Source organism: Notothenia rossii (assembly GCF_949606895.1).
Source record: "Notothenia rossii genome assembly, chromosome: 10".
NCBI classification, from domain to species: domain Eukaryota; kingdom Metazoa; phylum Chordata; class Actinopteri; order Perciformes; family Nototheniidae; genus Notothenia; species Notothenia rossii.
Genome location: NC_136908.1, coordinates 27,443,684 through 27,464,916, shown reverse-complemented (window position 1 = coordinate 27,464,916; position 21,233 = coordinate 27,443,684). Strand labels below are relative to the sequence as shown.

Genomic DNA, 21,233 nt, shown 5'->3' with positions numbered 1-21,233 from the left:
GAACAAGCTCCGCCGAGGGAACAGCAGACGGCTGACAGAAAACCAGGCAGCTCATCTTCTCCGACAACTCGGAGGAGCTTTGAAGTCACATTTCACCTAGTGTGCCTCCCTGACCCATTTTTGTACAACTCTTTGTGCCATCAAACACTCTGATCCTCGCTCTTGTGTTTTACTTCAAAACACAATCTCTCCATTGACTGTTCCCTCCCTGATCAAACTCCAGACCTCATAAACTAAAGATGACGTGCGCGTGACTCTCAAAGTCTCATTTCCGGACAGAAGCACAAGGAGTGTGTTGTCATCCTCCTGCTCCTCCTCTCCCCCCCCCCCGAGCACATGCTCACACACTTCCACAGCTCGCCCCTGACTTTGTCTAGTGAGCAGAGGTCGCGACCCCCCCGCCCTTTCACCGCAGATAGTAGCACAAAGACAGGCGGGGGGCTGAAACGGACTCCTGATGGTGGACTTTCCTCTGTGAGGCTGCCGCACCCCGACCAGAGCCGTGCAGCTGCTGCAGGGACCCCGGTGATTCAGCAGATAAACCTCCCCCCCCCAAAAAACAACCAAAAGTCTGAGACTCGTAAAACCCACAAAAGCCTCACCAGGGATCTGGGATCAGCTAGCTAAACATACACAAGGAGAGACTCATTAACGTGGGAAGATAAAACCCCGTCTGCCCGGCCAGAAACAAAACAAGTGACGGAACATTAGACAAACGTCTCTCTGGTGACAGATCATTCATGTGTTATCTCTACGTAACACCAGCCATCGCTTCAAAAATATCAAACTGGCTCTTGACTGAGAATAAGGCTAAACTTTTCTTTCTTTGTAGAGATTTCCACTGATATATTAAGGGATGTTTTTAACCCTTAAATGGTTTCTGTAGCCTGGGGAACGTAACATGGGTGTAATGCATGTTTCATAATATATACAATTAAAAAAACTGTTTCTCGACAGATACAGAGTGCTGGTTTTTGAACTAAGGTCATGTATTCAAAGAAAACATGAAGTGTGTATTGTCATTTTAGCCTAGATATATTTGAAAATAGCAATTCATTGATTGTACGAAACATTTATATGCATTTATACAGAGCAAACACGCTACAACAGCCAAAGACATTTCCATTAGGAGAAACGCGCTGCACTTTCAAAAACGATATAAATATAGTAACAGAAATGTGCCAAAATACGTGCAAATGAAGAAACATCTTCACCAACTTGACAACACATACTGTACTCAGCATTTAAAAAACCTTTTCCAACTTGACAAAACATTAGTGATAAGAGGAGCGAAGCAGGTAGGACCCAAACGCAGATAACACTGATAATTCCTTTATTTCAAGGGCTAATATCAAACATGGGCTAATATCAAACATGGACAAACCAAACACTCCACGGTGAACTAGGTCACAAACAAAAGGCGAACCAATACTGAACACAGGAAGAGACAAGACTATATACAGGGAGGGGTAATCACAAGACGAGAAACAGCCGGGCAGGGGAGGAGAAACACAAGGGCCACAGGTGAACACAATCAGACAACTAGACAAACCAGGGAAACTAAAGACAGGAGGAAAAACACAGGGAAAAGGACCAGACAATAAACCAAGAGGAAAACATGACAGGGATAACAGCCCATAGGGGCGCTACGGGCGCCGCCCCATCTCTTCCCACATTACAAATTTAAATATTTTTTTTTAAATAATAATAATAATATACATATATTTTTTTTCATATTTATTTTTTATTTTAAATTGTCTTAAAAAGTCTTACATTTGATCATCTGAATGTAAGGCCCTAAAAATAAGAAAGGTCTTAAATATGATTTAGAAGGTCTTAAAAATTATCGGATTTGAAAGGTACTTCTGTGTTGCGATAGCGTCTAAATGTGTTTTGGGGGAAATGTCCGGGCTGCAAAATAACCAGTACGGTAATAGCCTCTCAGCTCCCCCCAACAATTTGTATTGAATTAAATCAACATGGAACCAGTAATCACTAACTTTGTTTCCCCCGGCCCCTTATTGGAGAACACCCAGCTAGTAACCTAGCTAGTGCAGCAGCTCCCGCAACAACACCGGGGGACCTCCGGGCGACGTTTGGGTCCACGTCAACCCTAAAAGCGGAGGTGCTGTAGACGCTAAATACCGTAGCTAAACACCAATCATACAACAGCAACGATGAAATAGTTCTGCCAATTTAATTTACAGGGGTAATTTCTCAAAATGTTCCCCGTGTGGTTTATTCACCATTACAATAGCCCCACCTAAAATAATTTCCACCAGCCGCCACTGGACAAGACTATATACAGGGAGGGGTAATCACAAGACGAGAAACAGCCTAGCAGGGGAGGAGAAACACAAGGGCCACAGGAGGAAAAACACAGGGAAAAGGACCAGACAATAAACCAAGAGGAAAACATGACAGGGAGAACAGCAAAAAACCCAAACCTAGACATAGAGACGTGACATGACATGAGAATCGTGACAATTAGCAGTGTTTACTAAAAGCGCTGCATAAAGAAACGCTGCAAATACAAAACAGTGTCAAAACAAACCGGAAACAGGCATACTAGAAAAGTGATGCACACTGCTGGAATCATAGTGCTTGTTGACGTTCTGGGATTATAAAGTTGGCCAAATGTCAATACAATTCGTCAAAAATATACAGTTCTTTGGCTTATTTTTACAATGGGATTACATGACGACGGTATTCCAGATCTGTTGTAAGCTAGCTAGCTAACATAGTTATTTCAAATTGACTGACCAAACACTTACAATTATGAAAAGGCAAAAGGTGCCAACAGAGATAGTCCCTGAACCTCAACAAACCCTCAGGCCCCAGCTGTGTGCATTACTTTTTTGTCAGCCAATTAAAAATGAATATGAATGTAGGATAGATTTCAGGACTGTGTACCATGGATGTATAATAAGAACTGGATACAGCGTGAGAGGCGGGGTCTTGTTCTTTGAAAAAATTATCCAACGATTTACAAACCACTCTTTCCCAATGTAAGTCAATGGGAAAAAGTGTTTCCGGGCCCAGCGACCCATACGGAAGTGTAGTACCGCCGTTTGGCCACAACTAATATTTTCCTCAGAATCTGGCGCACTTCCTGTGGGCTTGCTGTGTAGCTAATAAACTGGCAACTGAGTTCTGCTGCTATACCTGCAGTTGTTTATCATCTGTCAATCATTTTCTAAATTGTGTTTGACTCTTTTCGGACAGTTTATACACACAACAATGAATCTAGAAAATAATCTTTGAATCCATCAATAATAAACATGTATATTTAATTCAGTACATTTGTTTTATGAAAATGTATAATGTTACTACAATACAAATAACTGTAAGCTAGAGACCTTCTATTATCAATTCAACTTGTGTGTTTACATTTCAAACAACTTCAAACTTTAATCACATTTTCATGATTAAATAATACAAATAAACAGTTAAATATTTGTATATTCTTGCAGTGTGCGTTACAGCCATAGATTGTATATATGTTACAGCAGGTACAAATGTATGTGTGTAAATATACGAAGTGCAAAACGTAGCTGTGAAGGGTTATGTATAATTGAGTGTGTTTAAGTATTTATAACCATGTGTTTGCTTATACATATTGATTTGAATATGGACCCATGGGAGGCAGGCCTTGAGCTAGAAGAGATCCAAATAAACAAAAAAAACAGACACTTAAGTTTCATCTGTTGTCATGTTACCAAGGCTATTATGTATCAAACTTAAGAGGCTTCAGAAGTAAGTGGACTTTTTTGAGGCCCCATTTTAAAAAAAATAATAACCTCAAAAGTAATGAGTTTAAAGATTGAAGATGTATACAATGTTTTATGGATTTACGTCATATCAAACATCATTTTCACCAGATGAGCTTGAGCCACACTTTGGGTTTGTTACAATTTGTTTTATATATTTACGTCACCCGTTGTCCTGGCAATATTTGGTGGATTGATACTTGACCAATCACTCCAGACTGGCTGCTGTCCCACTCACAACAACACACACAAACTAATACACAAAAACACACACACACTACAACCAAAACAGGCTGCTCAGTGTGAAGACTTGTGCCATTCAGATGAAGTCTGGCAGAGATGGATGTGAGTCAGGTTTATTAACAGTGATGACAACTCAGGATCTGAATGATGAATGTGATAAATGTCAGCGTGACGGATTCATTTCACAGCAGTTATTCAGAGCTGGGCGCGGACACCGACAACTATGACAGTGATGAATGCCAAGAGTTTGATTTGCGGAATTCTTATTCTGCATTAATGGACTCGGTTCAACCAGAAAGCGCTTAGTCGGATGCTGTGCTGGTTATTCGTGTGACACTGAGACCCTGACAGGCTGCGTGTCATCTCTTCCAACAATCACTTCATTTGTCCACTCTGTTCAAAGATTTGTAATAGGTAAATCTGCTGCTGTAGTGTTTGATGAAAAGCTATCCAATATTAGAGAACAAGTGATCATAAAGAGCAACAACATATTTGTGTATGAAGTGTTTCAAAAACTTGCTAAGCTGACCCTAATAAGCTATCGAGACAGCCTGGCAACTACTGTAGTATAACCTGTAGATATCTACAAATTATGAAAAGTGAAAGAAATGTACAATGTTTTCAGAGGAATATTTATGTGTTCTCTGTGTCATTTTCTGCCACTAGGGGGCTCTTAGCCAAAACAATAAGAAAAGAGTGAATCACCGTAAAAGAGCGGATCATGGATTGTCAGATCAGTCAGCTTTTTACAGTCAGAACCATTGTTTATTTTTTTGAAGATTTTTATCGTGAACCAAATTCTAGCTAGTTACGCGGATGCATATGTGTGGTTAAAGTCTGAAATTGTTTATTAATTCACAACTGGAGTAGTAGTTATATTTTTAAGTTTGATCTAATGTTTCTTTTTGACATCAAAGAGGGTGATTGCAATTTTCTGTTGTTTTTCATTCCTTTTTAATTTCAATCAAACAGCTCAAATCTTACCCAATGAGTAGGAATGGGTACCGAGCCCCGGTATTAAACGGCCCCGGGGCTGAATTATTAAAGACCGTGGTACCGTTAAACTCCGACGGTGTTTTTATCGGTACTGGAGACATCTAAAAAATATATGTCATGTGTATTATTGCTACACAAACATTATATTGCAGTTTTACTGTCGCCAACTCCGTTTCTAATACTCAAAAAGACTGCAAAATGCTTCTATGATTATTTTTAGTATTTTCGATCTCTCTCCCCCGCCTGCTTGAGAGAACGCGCTCCGAGGTGTGGTTAAACTTTACCTGTTCGATGTGGACAATGCTTGTTACCAAAAGCGCAGTAAGAGTTTAGCATGTAAGGGCGGTAACACGAGCAATTTGTCTAAACATTTAGCAAAAGTGCACCACATTCAGACGGAGAAATGCACCGGGTCCAACTGTCTTTCTAGTACCTCTGTAGTCCCCCCATCCACTAGTAACTTTTCCACGTCAGGTGTTATGTATGCTAGCAGCAACACACGGAGTTAACTACATTATACAAACATGGGCTAATGATTAGAGGTAACTGAGTTATTTATTTTGTTAAAGTTTCAGCTATTCTGTTTACAGTTCTGTCATCACATTATTTAATATGATTTGTTAAAACATTGTTGTTTCCTTTGATGTGAAATATTATTTATTTTATTTAAATAAAGCAATGTTAGTTTTGTTCACAATTTTTTTAGATAGTTTACCTTTTTTTTTCTACAAAAGAACCGATAAGAGTACTGTTGAAAGACCGGACCGATAAGCGGTATCGATAAAAGTAGTAGTACCGTTAAAACCTTAACGATACCCATCCCTACCAATGAGTGGGTGAAAATCATAAAATGTATTTGTCTTAGAGCATGCACAAATGTCAATATAACTACTATGACTGTTTTTTAAAGTTGTGTTACATTTGGGGCAATTTAAATTGGTATCTCATCACTATTATCACGTAAACTATGAACTGACCGTGTGAAATGATCCACCAGCGCTCCCACCAGCTCCCCCACTCGGTCCTGGTTGGAGCACAGCTCCCCTCGCTGCAGACACAGCAGGACGTCATCCTGGGAGGTCGTGTGCAGCGCCACCATCTGGTCAGCCCCGCTGGTCACACTCAATCCTGTCAACTGTGGAGAGACACAGAGACAGATGAGGACACAACAAAGACTCTGAAGAGAAGTCGAAGTACAGCTGAAAGGGGATCAATGTTTAACATCCCCCAGTCTTCATGCAGATTATGGTAATGGGTCATTTCTGTGCTGTTTCAGATTTCCGATGTAACAAATAGTGTTATGGCAGTTCAATTTTTTCTGTTCAAATGTAATGTTTACTTTATCATATGTTTGGATGTGTTAACCTTAATGCCTCTGTACAGAGAGTCTGGTGACACAGTGAGGGCAGAGCAGCTTCTTCTCTAGCCTCTGCTTCTGACCTGGAAACAGTCGTATGGTTCACTGTGAGCAGCAGAGCTTAATGTCATCAGCTATCTTTAGCTGCTCGCTGCTGCTGCTGCATACTGATGCTTTTTAACCCTCTAGCACGCAGTGAGCTCTCTCTGAAACCACTGCTGGATGTCCAGCTGTGCTGCTGACTCATTGTGTAGGTGTTGTTGATCTTTAACCTTTATTGAGTATACATTGTACATACAGTAGAGAACAGATCTGTTCCATCTGACTACTGTTTCATATCAACCGCCTGTCGATGATTGTGACAGCAAAATGTTTGAGAAGGGTCAGGCAGTAGCTGAGTCCTTAGGGGCTTGGCTTGGGTACTTGATGGTCACTGCTTGATAGTCACCAGTTCAAATGGAAAATATATAATAAATAATAACTGAGTATAGCTGGATAGCTGGGGAGAGCACCCAACCCCCAAATTGCATGAGAATGTGTGTATGTGTGTATTTAGGTTGTAGTGTGTACAGGTTTTTGCATATGAGTTTATCAACTCTTTACCAACTGAGTGCAAACTGAAATTCTCCTAGGGAATTCATAAAGTTTGTCTTTGATACATACATGGTGCAGTAGTACCAGTGATACATCTATAAAAACAACCCACAATACGACATTTGTTGAGCAAATAACATGTGAATTACACTTGTATTTATAGTAAACGTATTTAACAAAGAATGTTAACGCCTAACTCGATGAGCAACTCCTTCTCCCCCCACCGCTGCTAGGCCTAAATCTGGAATTGAAATATCTGCCAAAAATCTATTTACAAATGTAATTTAACGTTGTTAGTTTGAATTTACGGGAGTAATATTTTTGTGAATGAATGCTGCAGTTCTGAATATTTCTCTCCTCCCCCCTGCCTGAAAGCCTCCATTTGAATCCTTTGTTTACTTCTGTGACATAATGACATCCCTACGTAACATTCGCGCTTATGTGATAGGGGCAGGACATATAATATAATAGGGCCCCTTTAAGTAGGTTCAGGTGCATGGATGTGGGAGATCGTGCATGTGAGTACTCACATTGTCTAAGGGAAGCCTCTTCAGAACCTTGAACTGTTTCTTGGGCTCTAATTTGTACACACACTTGTCTGTGATGAGCAGTCCTCGGTCCGTGCTTTTGTTGAATCTATTCACCTGAGAGACGGAAAATGACAGAAGAGGTTTTTATTTACTTTTGCAACTTGTAGGATCTTTTTACTGTCACTTCAAACACGTGTTGGTTTTCCTTGTGGAGCAACAAACGAGCGACACACACCAAACAAAACAAATGCAGATAAAAGACAAAGGCTCTTGGGGCTTGTCATTGTTGGTGGTTGTTTTATTTTCCTCTATCAAAGCCTTCATATCGTCAAATATACTTTGTCTAAAGCTTTTAGAGTTTCTCTACCATCCCTGATAAGGGAAATATGGCCTTTACTATCCACAGAGACTTGATAAGAGTTCATCATGAGGTGAAATAAGAAGCAAGGCCTCATCCGACTCCATTAAGTTGAGTCGAAACACTTTTAAAAGAAAATTGTAGGAGTGAATTATAGCTCCTGATTAACCCTCTGATTATATTTAAAAATCTCATGTCTTTATACTCCTGTCTGAGAGGGTTGCATGCAACGCTAGGACATGAGCTCTCGAGCGGCACAAAAGAGAAGAAGGGGAGTGAGTGGGTGGAAAACGGAGAACATGGCAAGTGAGAACATTTTCATTTCAGCGTTTTCTTTTCCCCACGTTCTGTACCTTCCGACAGAAGCCAGAGAAGAGGAGCTGGTTGTACTCGTCTCTGTTCTTCAGCTCCTTGGAAACTCTGATGAAGGTGGCACTGGTCTGAGGGCAGTCTCGCACCTGCAGGATTGAAAAACATTGTGTTATTAACAGAAGCCACTAGCTACAGCAGGAATGTGTCTCGTGTCGTTAACACTGCGTGACCCCTCTCAGCCTCTTTTATGGCTTTAATGCGCTAAGCAGCAGATCAAAGCTGGTGGCCTCGGGCTGCTGTTAGCAGACAGCAGGGCAGTTGATGCTGGAGCTCAACTCCATGAGGAGAATTAGAGTCAGGGGCTGCTGGTCTCAAAGCGTGTCATGGTCTCCCTTCGTCACAATAATGTCTCCACTTCCTGTGACCAATTATACCAAGGAACTAGTACTATTCAGCTAAAGTATTGGAGGTTCTTTGGCCTACGTCCTTAAGTACCAGTGAAGGGACTCTTAATGCTACTGACTACAATGATACTTTATTGTGCCTCCAGATTTAAGACACAGTTTGGGTAAGATCCTTTCGTGTTTGGGTCTGGATCATCGTTGTGTAGGAGAGTCAGCCTCTTCTCTCAGTTTTCTCTCTCCTGCCTAATTGCTTCATACAATAAATGATGTGTCTACCAATGCTATACAAAACAATGATAAGGGAAGAGGCTGCTCAAACGTCTGTGCTTTTCTGGAACATTAGGTTTTTTAAAGTGACAATAACTGCTCATATAGCCATAATATTTCAAAAAGAACTATGGTGATGTATTTTTCACCCACAACTTCTAAAATGAGCTTGGAATAATAGATAGATCGATAGATCTTTAATTTTGTCATTGTACAGGTACAACGAAATTACAATAAACTCAAGGTGCCAACACGCAACAACAAGACAATATAAAAACAACAAGACAATATAAAAACAACAAGACACTATAAAAACAATAAATGGGACTTAAAATAGACATGATAGGGAATATGTACATAAATAAATAATAAAATGAAACAAACTTGTTGACTTTTGGTCTTTTGGTGGAGGGTTTCTGAGAATACATGACAATACCCTAATTTGTCTGACTTCCCCTCCTGTCTGCTCTCAGCATGTAATCTAAAGCAGCAGCAGCAGCAGCAGCAGCCGCACACAGGTCACGATCCAGGCCGACTGCATGCTGGATTACATGCACTCCTCTATAGGTCTTTGTGGAATGAACAACAATGTGGTGAAGCCGGAGCCCTGAAGGAGGCTGGGAGTCACGGGCTGTCAGACAAACTGACTCGGGAGTGACTCCCTGAAGGCGTCTCTCCAGCCTCTGGCCACCAAACATCTCAGATTAGCCGTTAAATGATCTGACCGTGGGATTGGTTAAAGGAGGGCTGTGTTCACACCATGCTCCTTTAGTGACGCTGCGAGGCTCGTCGTCACATGCACCGTATACATTAACACAGATGGTTTTCTGTGATTCAGTACACTGCTGCTCATTCAAGTCTTATTTACTGTGATGAACTCAATCCAATGGATTTTCCCAGTTGTTATCATAAAAGTAATGAGCATGTTGTTGTGTTGCTTCATAATAAATGAGGTTAGAAAACTCTGAGAAAACACACAATCATACTTCTGTGGAATAGATATTAGAGTACAATCTTTTTAAAAATAGCATATTAAACTAGAACTTACTTTTTGCAGTGTATTTATAATTGTTCTATCTTTTTGTCCAACCAAAGCAAAACAAATTCTCCATTTCAATTAGTAGTTAAACCATGGATTGCAAAGACTGCAAAGATATTCCACTTAAATTATAACGTTGTGTGCATAGTTAATTTTCAGAAACTCATATTCTTATTGTACTTTCTTGTATTTTTGTATATTTCTTGTAAATATCTTTTGCAATGTTCCAATATCACTACTTTTCTTCTAAATGAAATGCTGACATTACAAAATGCATGGTTTTATACTGCAATGGCAGTGAGATCAACAAATGTGGTTTGAATGGAAGTCAATGAGGCATTTTTGGCCACGAAGGTGTCCAGAGATAGTATCTGACACTACGTAAAAAATAATAATGCAATCAAATCAACTTTTTTGTTAATCTTTGACATATCCAAGACTCTAAATAACCACCAAATCCCCACCCCCCTACTAATTATTATATGGAAATAATTGAGGTTTTGTGTGTTTTTGAAATAAATAATGCAAATAATTAAACAGGCATTTAAAGGGTTAACATCCTGAAAATGATTGAATGTTTGGTAGTTGTGAGCAGAAGTTGTTTAAAGGGGACCTATCATGCAAAATGCACTTTTGTACGTCTTTTATACATGAATATGTGTCCCCGGTGTGTCAGGGAACTCACCAAGTGTCAGAAAACACAACCCTCTCTCTTTCCTCCATACCCAAATCTCTAAAAACGGGGCTGCAACGGATCTGATACAGACTGATCCAGATTTGAACTTTCTGACGTCAGAAACGGGGTGCTGCGCCTATATGGGCAACTCTCCACCTATCAGGGGAATGAGAGGTTGCGTGGCATGGTAACAGCATGATAACAGCATGGTAAGATGAGGCTCGTGCCTCGCCCCCCTCCTTTGCAGGGGGGCGTGGTCAGCTGCAGCTCATTTGCCACAGAATCAGCCATTGTGAAGACAGGGCTGGAAAAGAGCAAATAGAGTGAAATGAGGCATGGCTAAAATGCATGATCTGTTTGGTATTTTGAAAAAAAATTTGCAGACATGTTTTATATAGGTATGGCCCTACAACATATTTAAGCAATAGCTCACGACAGGCCGTGGTATATGCTCATTATATCACAGCTAAGGGGCGTGGCGAGGATATTGCTCCACTTTCTCGAGACTTTCCCCGAGATTGGGCTTCCAGTAGCTCTGGAGAGAGCTTTCGCACCTGTGGCCACTAACGGTCATAATTTCTCTGCTTTGTTTCAAGACCTGCATCAGAAAGCTTTTGAATGGTGGTACTTTTCCAGTTGGTCTACCTGCTCTTCACGTAGCTGTGCATGTCGTAGTTTAGGTGCTTTTTTTTCTGCTCAATCACTCCTCAATACTATAGTAAGACCACCCCGGAGGTCGAAGTTAATCTTAAATGTTTCCGTCTTATGCTTTGTAAGTTTGTTTCGTAACGGAAGAAATGTAAATATATTTATAAAACTGACAAGTCAAATCAAGCAATCTGATTGGTCCATAGCGTTTTTACGGACCTCTTTGATTACAGATTTGAAAGCATAGTTGCTTGCTTTAAAAGTAGCACAATTCATTATGTTAAACCTTCAAAAGTATCTAGATATCCCTGCCCTAATGCCAAAGGAACTGCACACTGAATATGTTTTGCCGTTTGATGTCTATGTCTGGACCGCTGCGTCAAAAAGGAGGGCTTTTGCCCCGTTACTTCTCCGCTGCTTTCTTGTTCCAGTATGAAAAGCAAACTGCAGGTAGTTTGCTTTTCAGCCCAACGCTATACTGTTTTTCTCAGACGCGGAGGGATACTGACTTGTTGTGAAAAGTAACTTACAATTCTACCCATGGTATACGCTCAGTATATCACGGCTAAGAACCAATCAGATTGCTTTATTTGACTTGTCCGTTTTATAATATTCAAATATAGCATGATAGGTCCACTTTAAGTGATTCATGAAAAAAAAATATATATTGATATATTATGATTTAATTGCAGTTTTTTGGGGCGTGTACATTTTTGCCACGAAGGTGTCGAAAGGATGAACATTTGAATAGGGCACAAGAGATATTTCAGATCTGTGGGAAACACTGCATCTGTATATTCTTGCAATAAACCTGATTCTGACTGCTTTGTGTGATGTAAGCCACTAAGATTCACTTTTTAAATCTATTTCTGGAGATGTAATGATATCCACGGCCTTCTTTATCAATTAGAAATTTGCTCACGTGCCATCAAATGACTTCAGTATGACGCTATGGTCATGTGACATATGTGGTGGTATAATGATGAGATTATAACCCCCGACCCTTTCTTAGCTCACATGATGACGCCTGGAGAGGCTCCACTCATGGGATTCAATGAAAGCACCACATCGTTGTACTTAATGTTTCTTAACATTTGTTTACATTGTTTTAAAGTGGATTTAAGTTATCTACACAGCTGTTGTATTACTTCTTCTTATGTTACAATATCTGTATTATGAGCTGAAACAAAGAGGACAACATTGGAAAACTGTAGTTTAACTGTTAGTTAAATGTAAAAGTAACTGTTGCAGTCTATGATCTTCTATAAATATTTTTGATACGGCAACACATCAAATAAAATAACTATGTACTTCTATGAAAATAATGTTTTCTTTTCATTTGTTGTATGTTGTTTTTCTTCCACTGTAGGTGACTTTATTTGATTTCTACCTTCATACTTGAAATCATTTTGTATATGTTGTAGAGCTTGTTTATCATGAGGTTTGTAGTTGTTTCCCTGTGATACTTGAGGTCACTCACCAGGGTGATGCGTTGTGATTGGATAACTCACAGGATGGCTATTTCTCTTCAATGTACTTTGTTTTTCTTGACCTTGTCTGTATAAATAGTTTGTTAGTATTGAATTAGTTGATTAAATACAATTATATATCTAAAATAAGAACACATGTCTTTCAGAGGTTGCTTAACTAGAATGATTCCGTATGTAAATAAAGAGTAATCAGGGACTTCATGAGCTGTTTTAACATGATGTGTTGCAGACCATTGACCTTAAGAGTACCCTGACTGATCATGTGTGTTCCTTACGTTGGCCAGGTAGTCCCTCTCCCAGGCTCTGCTGACCCCCAGTCCTTCCTCTCTCCGCTTAGTGCAGTCAGAGCTGCCACTTTGGCCCGGACCTCCAGCATGTCAGACGGGGGGATGTTCTTCACGATCTGCCTCGCCCACACCTGACAACATGGGGTGGCAACAACACAGAGGGTCAGCTGGGTGGAATAAACATCAAAGGTGCAACTGAGGACCATACAGTAGGAGGAAAAGCTTCAAGATTAGACTGTGTTACTCATTCAAGTTATTCTGCAACCATTAGAAGACTAGGCCAACTTTGGTTTAAATTCAACGTTATTGTCATTGCACAGAGTACAATTACTGACACAACCAAAGGCAATTAGCATCCAACCAAAATGTGCAAAAGAAACAGTAAACTACAGTGTTAAGTATAGTATAATATAAGTATATAGATATACAAAATACAGTATGAACAGTATTTATGAGTATAAACTGTGTAGATATGAGTAGGCTACAGAAGCTGTTTGGACAGAATCAAATAACTAAAATAACTAACATGCGAAATCAGTATAGAAATGATAGCCGATTAATAGTTAAAGTCATTTCCACACAAATATGGCACAAAAAAAGGTTTTCAGTATTTATCATATAAAAGTGGAAATATTTAGGTTTTGGATTGAGAAAATAAGAAATGTCAAGACATTACCTTGGAACTTTCAATTTCATTGACCAAATTATTCATCTTGAAAATAATCAGCAGATGAATAGGTAAGCAAAAATAATGATGAAGTTCTGCCCTGGTTAAATGATTGTTTTACAAGTAGATGAGAAAATGTATGGCACTCTTGGTCTCTTTGGTCAACATGAAGCTATAAGGCGGAAGGAAACAGTTAGCCTGACTCTGTCCAAAAGTAACAAAACCTGCCTACCAGTACCTCTTGGGTTCTGCCTACCAGTACCTCAGTGGTGATCACTATGACGTCTGGGTCTCTGTGGTTTCATTAAAGCTCGGCTCTGTGTGTGTGTGTGTGTGTGTGTGTGTGTGGAACGAGCCATTTTGTGTTCGTGCGCGAGCAAGAGAGAGAGAGAGAGCACCGTAACCAGAGATCGTTGTTGTTAGCTTCTGGTGCTAGCGAGCTACGCTAACGGATATAAGGAGTTTTTTCAACAACAAAGTGGAGGAGAGTCCTCTCCTGTCAGACTGAGAAGCTCAGTGAACTAAAGGACTCTCTCAGTGTTATCTCAGTTGGTCTCAAAGGCAAACGAGGCTCACGTTTATATGGTCATTATAGTTATAAAAAAACATGAGAATAAATGAAAAACAGGTATGAAATACTATATGACAGTAAAAAAAGAATAAAGTTTAAAAGGGTGATTTCTAAAATATCCATAAAGAAAAAGTAAATCTGCTAACAGTTCTGTTTCATATGGGTGTTGAGAGATGTATCCATAGATCTCTTCATTTTGCTCTCAAAGTGCACCAGATTGATGCATTTAACTTCAATATTTAAAAACAAATCTTCCCGGGTGAGCATCCCCCCGGACCCCCCTATGTGAGGTCCACACACCACCTATAAAAATAGCACTTTACCCCTGCTTACACCTATATGCCGTGAGCTGATTATCGAGCCTTCATTGTAACAGTCGCGGGTACACTGTGTATGTGCGTGTGGGGAGTGTTGCAGTAGAAAATTCCACTGTAGCGCCGGTACATTAATGGGAAACCCTAAATGTTTGAGCACCCTCTATGAAACTTCAAGCTACCCACAGCACCCCCAAAATAAATCTCTGGCGCCGCCACTGAGCCTAACTATTTGTGTTGGGGGGCCCGACTTTTTTTTTTCTCCAAAGGGGGGGCCTGACAGAAAAAGTTTGGGAACCACTGCACTAGATGATAAAAAGTGTTTTCAGGGTTTTTCTTCATCTTTTCATCCACCGGCGGTGTCTAGACTCCGTCCTGTCGCAAGGCTTCTATACCCCGTAATAATTAGTTCATTATTAGCGACGGACTCTAATCTCCAAAGACTCTCACACTTGATTCTAATGTGCAACATGTCTATACATTAATTGTCACTCTTAAATGAAGTCCCTCCTGATTGAGATGCTGTGTGAGCTGTATTGAGTGTGATCTGACCTGCGGTGCAGCATGACGGTGTTGTTGTGGAACTGGGACAGCGCTGCGGCGGGGTTGGCCCACTCCACGCTCCTCCCGTAAGTCGGACATGGTGCGCACATTGGTGAACCTCCTCTCCACCTCCCAGAAGTGGGCTTTCACCTTGTAGCGCTTAAAGCAGCCCATGATGGCGTAGATAGCCCTCATTCGCCGGCACCTCCTGCGAGCCAGAGCCCCTCGCCACACCTTTAGAGTTTTAGAAAAAAAAGAGGGACGTGTTAATGACAGAATCAGGAGAGGAGGGACGAGAGAGTCCCACTGAGCTCTTGCTCCAGTTATAGAGCCACACTTCTCTGAAAAGACATCCAAGTAGGTCATGTGAAAGAGAAAGGAGTGGGAGTTTCATTGAGCAAGTGAACTAATTGACTATAATGTCTGGATCTCATTAATTATCATAATTATTGCATCAGGAAATTTAAATTGGAGCTGAATTTCAGTCAAGCATAACCAGAAGCCACATATTGATGAGGCTTTGAGAGACAGAGAAGTGCGTTTGAAAGTAAAGAAGAAACGCTATGGATGATAAACTCGGTCACATGATGAGCTGCTTGTGACTTTACAGTGGTGCTCTCTGTCAATAATAGGAATGTCAGATTCATTCATTCTAATGAATGCATAATGTAGAGATATGACATTACAAATTGTTTTGAGGCTGAGGAAGAATATACTAAAAGCATCGCTGATGCGAACATACAAAAATAATTGGACTGACCTCATAGCATTTCAGGTCATGTACAGAGGAAAAAAACGATTATTTCTCAAATAAAAATCTTATATCAAAGAGATAGTAAGCATCATTTATAATGAATTTGTATTTTCAAGGATAGGAAAAGAGGAGAACTAATGCATAATATCGGTCTTTTATAGTCAAATAAGTACATTTATGGATAAAGTATAGCGAGAAAATGAAATGTAAGGCATTTAAAGTAGCAGCTTTAAATTACTAATTCCAAATGGAATGGAAGTGGGAAGAAAGGTTCAAATGTATGGTATCATTATAAAAGGGAAATGAAAATAATGAAAAATAATAAATAAAATCTTGTTTTATTGTCATTTACCAAGTGGTGAGCTATCAGTCACAAATAAAGCATCTAAATTAGCCTGCATAGTGGGTTTGTTTTTAGTTTGATCAAATACAAGAAAAATTGATAGAAGTTTTTCCTACTTCTTTTTGGAAAATATACAATTAATATAGTAGTATATTTGCTGTATCTATAAATAAAATGAATAAATATGAAATGTATGAAATAAAATCTAAATATAATATAAAATGTATACAAAACTAATATGGCCGACCTTCTGCAGGAAAAGCACCAGGATGGGGATGAGGGCGGCTCTCTCCTGCTCCAGAGTGTAGAGAGAGCGAGGCGAGCGCACAAACAGCTTGGTGTGTCGTACGCCACGTCGTCCTGGAAACCGTGCTGGGTGATGATGGCCTCCACCGCCTCTCTGTCCGACGCCATCAGGTGGTTCGGCCAGGTGTACTCGCACGTCATTTTATACCTGAAAAGAAGAAAGAGGACAATTAGGGCTTACAGTACGATGACCACAGTGTTGTTCTATAAATATGAAAGTAGAACTATTGTTACTGTAACTGAAAGGTTTTTAATGTATCTGTAAAAGTCTTCTTAGTTGTTTAAGTTAAAGGCTCACCTGTTAATATACATGTATGTATCATCCAGGGGTAGAGCTTCTAAGCTGTTAGAAACAGTTTTACAATTTCTGGTATGGAGATTTGCAAGGTTTGATACAATTACTCACAAAGACCAAATTGACAATATGCATGCGGTACAAAACACTTTTACGAAGTAAAATTCCATCATAGTAACAAGGAGTACTGGATAGTTTGTACATGTACCATCCCTGGTGTTACACTGAGCTGCTGTAGTAACCAGAAAGCACAGGACTATCTTTATGGAGTAAAAGAGCATCACTGACCGCTGCAGGACGCGAGCGTAATGCTGCCTGTAGGCGAAGCCCGCTCTGCGCACCATCACATTCTCCATCAGGCCCAGGTAGGCCACCTGGTGCTGGCAGCGAGCGTCGTCAAACAGTACCTGAGACTTCATCTCGTTGGGCTTGATGCACCGCACGTAGTAGGGCTCCTGGAGGACAAGACAGAAGAGATGGAGGTCAATCCTCAGCTTTGATCCCATGTTGTTTTGCTGCAGCACTGAGGAGAGCACGATAAACTGCTTGTTTTATTTACTGTAAAACTTACCAGCATCACATTACTGCAACTAGCTTGAGCAAAAATGTACAGAAAGATATACTGTAATACCGCAGTCAAATTCCCTGTATTTTAAAGCAATCCGTTTGGTTGTTATTTTATTTAATTTGTTTGTCTATGTATTTATTTATTCATTTATTCAAAATATATATTCATATTTTATTATATTTATTTTCGTTTAATTTGTATTATTATTTTTTAATTCTTGTGTCTTTTACATCAGTCTGTAAATATGGAAAATGGATGGCAATGCCATGTTTTGATTCTTTGAAAATGATCCTTTACAATAAAATCATTAAAACACTTTTTTCTAACACTCTTGTTTTATCGCCTGCACAAACTTGTTGATTGTTTTTATCATTTTTGTATCACTGCTAGGTTAATCACTGTGCGAATAAATAAACTACACTGACTAGCACAGAGCCACAGCCGAGTTGCAAAACTGTAAAGCTGAGTTCACTGACCTTAATCAGACTCGCAGAATATTTCTACAGAGGCTACAGTGAGCAGCTGAGCCTCATAACACATCCAGCACATCTACTGATTAACAGCACATCTAACTGCCAATATAAACCTTGAAAACGATAGAGCCTTCAGTGTGGGGTAACCGCCGGACGCCTGCACCTTGTCAGGGATCTTTTAGGGAAAGGGACTGTGTGTCAAGGTCGATGAAAGATGAAGAAGTTGGGATAAAGTGACCACTTTCTGCTCCCCGGCACTAACGTTCATCATGACAAAGATGCATGCGCCTCGGTGCCCCCAGTTTCAACTTGTTTTGGCAGAGATAGAGAAGAGGACTCAGTTAATGGGAGCAGATGGGGTGGGCAAAATGGGCACAGGTGCTTCTGTTTGGCAGATGAGGAAAACATCCGCTCTTTCATCGTGGCCTGAAGGTTGCCAGGGGAGTTTCCATTTGACCTCTGCCACGGCCCCCACCGAGACCAGACGTTACAGCATCCTGACAGCAGGCCGCCCCAAAATAACAGCAGGAAATGTCAGACTTCAGTCAGGGAGATGAGGCCAGGTGAGGTGAGCAGCACATTTTGTGAAGCAGCACCACCTCCCCCTCACCAACATGTCAACTCCACAGGCAGCCTGACAGGATGAGGACAAGCGCCCTACAAAAACTGTTACTCCCTGACACCAAAAACAGCACGCTGCTCTGTATACATGTTCCTGCTGGACGGCTGCATACTGCCTCTCGCTTTATTTTTTGTCATTCACAGTGACAGGCCGTCCTCCCAGAAGAGACATCGCACATTGGCAGCCTCAGAATAGCATGTGACTCACACAGGCTTTAGAGAGCAGAACAGGGAAACTGGTGCAGAGCATCTTCCTGAAGATGACAGCAGTGTAAACTTGGGAGGAGATCTACGCTCAACACGAAAAACTCCACATATCAAGATAAGATATCAAGAATGAAATTGTCTGAGATTTGGTTCTGACTTTTGAAGCTCTGTTTTACCCATAGAATGTATACAATTTGGCAAAGTCTCCGTGAAGTCACCAATTGGTTTCTGAAGAGGCGTTGTGACTCAAGGAGCTCAAAATGCAGCTTCTGGTCATCACCAGAAAAGTTTTTTTCCGCTGTAAAGTTGGGCCTTTTACCATGGGGGTTTATAGACATTATCTCCATTTTGGAGCAAGCCTTAAGTGGCCTATCGAATAACTGCAATTTTGGGTCTTACACATGTTTCCACTACTCAGCCAACTACCACATTTTTTCACCAGGTCAAACAACAAAATGTGTAGTTGCTACAAAACAAAGCTGGAAAATAAGTCAAACCACAGTAACTGGGTGTGTAGCAGAGGTGGGAGTATCTTAGATGTGCAAGTCATGAGCACGTCTCAAGTCTTAACCTACAAGTCTCAAGCAAGTCCCAAGTCACTATGGTGAGAGTCAAGCAAGTCAAGTCAAGTCATTGCGCAGGTCAAGCAAGTCACAAGTCAAGTCATACGAAATTCTGATGAATAACCCCAGTTTCTGCATTTAAATCAGTTAAAATATTGTGGTTATGAAAAGTTTAGTTTTATTTTCAACATAAACAGCAATGGAGAGTGGGGCGCTGAAATGATAACCCTATAAGTTCTAAAGGGGCTAAAGTGATAACAGGAGTACAACACAAATATGTTACATCAACATGTTAAGCCTCCTGCCCTGGCTCCCCTTCAGCAAGGTCACAGCATTCCTCCATGGTCTGCCTAAAGTGCTTCTCCTAAGACACTGTCTCATTGTTTTCCTAACTGTGTCTGTGCACAAATAAATGTTGCATCAAAGCCAATACAACAGAATAGTGTATGTACCAGGGCGCATGATATGTGTGTGTGTGTGTGTGTGTGTGTGTGTGTGTGTGTGTGTGTGTGTGTGTGTGTGTGTGTGTGTGTGTGTGTGTGTGTGTGTGTGTGTGTGTGTGTGTGTGTGTGTGTTTGTGTGTGTGTGTGTGTGTGTGCAGACAGTGTGACATTAAGATTAAACACATTTATTTAATTCGGGAACACCCACATATACATATGGAGTTGGCCAGGTGTGTGTAAATTACTGTTCATGGTCATTTGAAAACAAATGCCGTAGGGCTGTACCCGAATATCCGAATATTCGTTCGTTGGAGTACTATTCGGGTTTCAATTTCATTATTCGGATATTAGTTTTTTTTTGTCTTTGTTTTTTGTTTTGGATTTATTGAAATCTCCAATATTAACGTAAGAGCTTGTGCCTCTTTGGGGGGTGCTAACACTTAACCATAAACGTTATCGTTTACTTTCTCCGTATTTATATGTAGATATTACTTTTTCTCCATTAATCTCCGTTACTCCATTAATCTCCATTACGTTAAATAAAAGCATGTCCATAAAAAATAGGAAGCCAAGCCAAATTACACTTAAGACATATACAACTGCAACGAAAGTAACACACACAATGCAATATCCTTTTCAATTTCAAAGAACACAAATTGGGTTATATACATTATTATACATTTCATGAAGTGAATGATGGTCCGAGTTCAAAATATATCTAAAATAATGTATGGACTGCCATTTCCCAACATAAACATTACAGTCTGCAATGAAACACTTGTCTCCTGTGTGCTCCACATCCTACTTGGCGCTCTGGTAACTTTCTTGTGCGAACGAGATACAGTATATATTTGTTTTCATTGCCCTTTCTTTGTACAATACAAAAACAAATGCAAATATTTTATTTTAAAAAGTCCTTTCGAGTCATCTGTCTCAAGTCAAGTCAAGTATCAAGTCATAAATACCAAGTCGAGGTCAAGCAAGTCTCAAGTCCAAAAATATGCGACTCGAGTCTGACTCGAGTCAAGTCATGTGACTCGAGTCCCCCACCTCTGGTGTGTAGCCTAATAAACAACTCAACATGACAACTATATCAAATGTTAGCTAGCTGATGAAATAGCTGTGGTTAGCTTAAAGTTAGAAAACCATTTTTTCTTAGCTCAAATACAACAATGTAAAACAATTTTGAATTTATGAATCCACAGAACTTTATGAAGCAGTCATGAAAGACAAAAAAAATACGAAAACTTCTGCTAAAGTTGATTAACTTCATCAAATGTTAGCTAGCTGGTGAGACAGTCATAGCTAAAGCTACAACTATTAGTTAGTTAGTTAGTTAGTTGTCTGTATCTTCAAATTATTAATTTTAATCTTGGTAGTTCATTTACATAAATACATTTTGCAGTAGTAAATCAGGCATGAGTGGACCGAGAACAAATGGTTGCCAAGCTAACTAGCCTCGCAATACTTTCATTTAAATGTATTAAAAATGTTTTTGTATTAATTGGATTTCAATAAACATAATCAGACAAGAGTCATTGATTAAAAGAGATTGATTTAATTCCTAAATTCCAAAAACTATAGACTGTAAATA

At 40.0% G+C, this 21,233-nt stretch overlaps 1 protein-coding gene across 1 annotated transcript in view; it reads right to left on the bottom strand.

The window, feature by feature from the left end:
- myo1g (myosin IG) overlaps positions 1 to 21,233 on the bottom strand; it is a 71,035-nt gene that overhangs the window by 18,218 nt on the left and 31,584 nt on the right. The window contains 10 exon segments of the mRNA XM_079656007.1: positions 5,987 to 6,144; positions 7,491 to 7,604; positions 8,202 to 8,306; positions 12,960 to 12,994; positions 12,997 to 13,102; positions 15,075 to 15,155; positions 15,157 to 15,300; positions 16,411 to 16,506; positions 16,512 to 16,617; positions 17,053 to 17,219. Of these exon segments, the coding sequence (XP_079512133.1) occupies positions 5,987 to 6,144; positions 7,491 to 7,604; positions 8,202 to 8,306; positions 12,960 to 12,994; positions 12,997 to 13,102; positions 15,075 to 15,155; positions 15,157 to 15,300; positions 16,411 to 16,506; positions 16,512 to 16,617; positions 17,053 to 17,219 (1,112 nt within the window).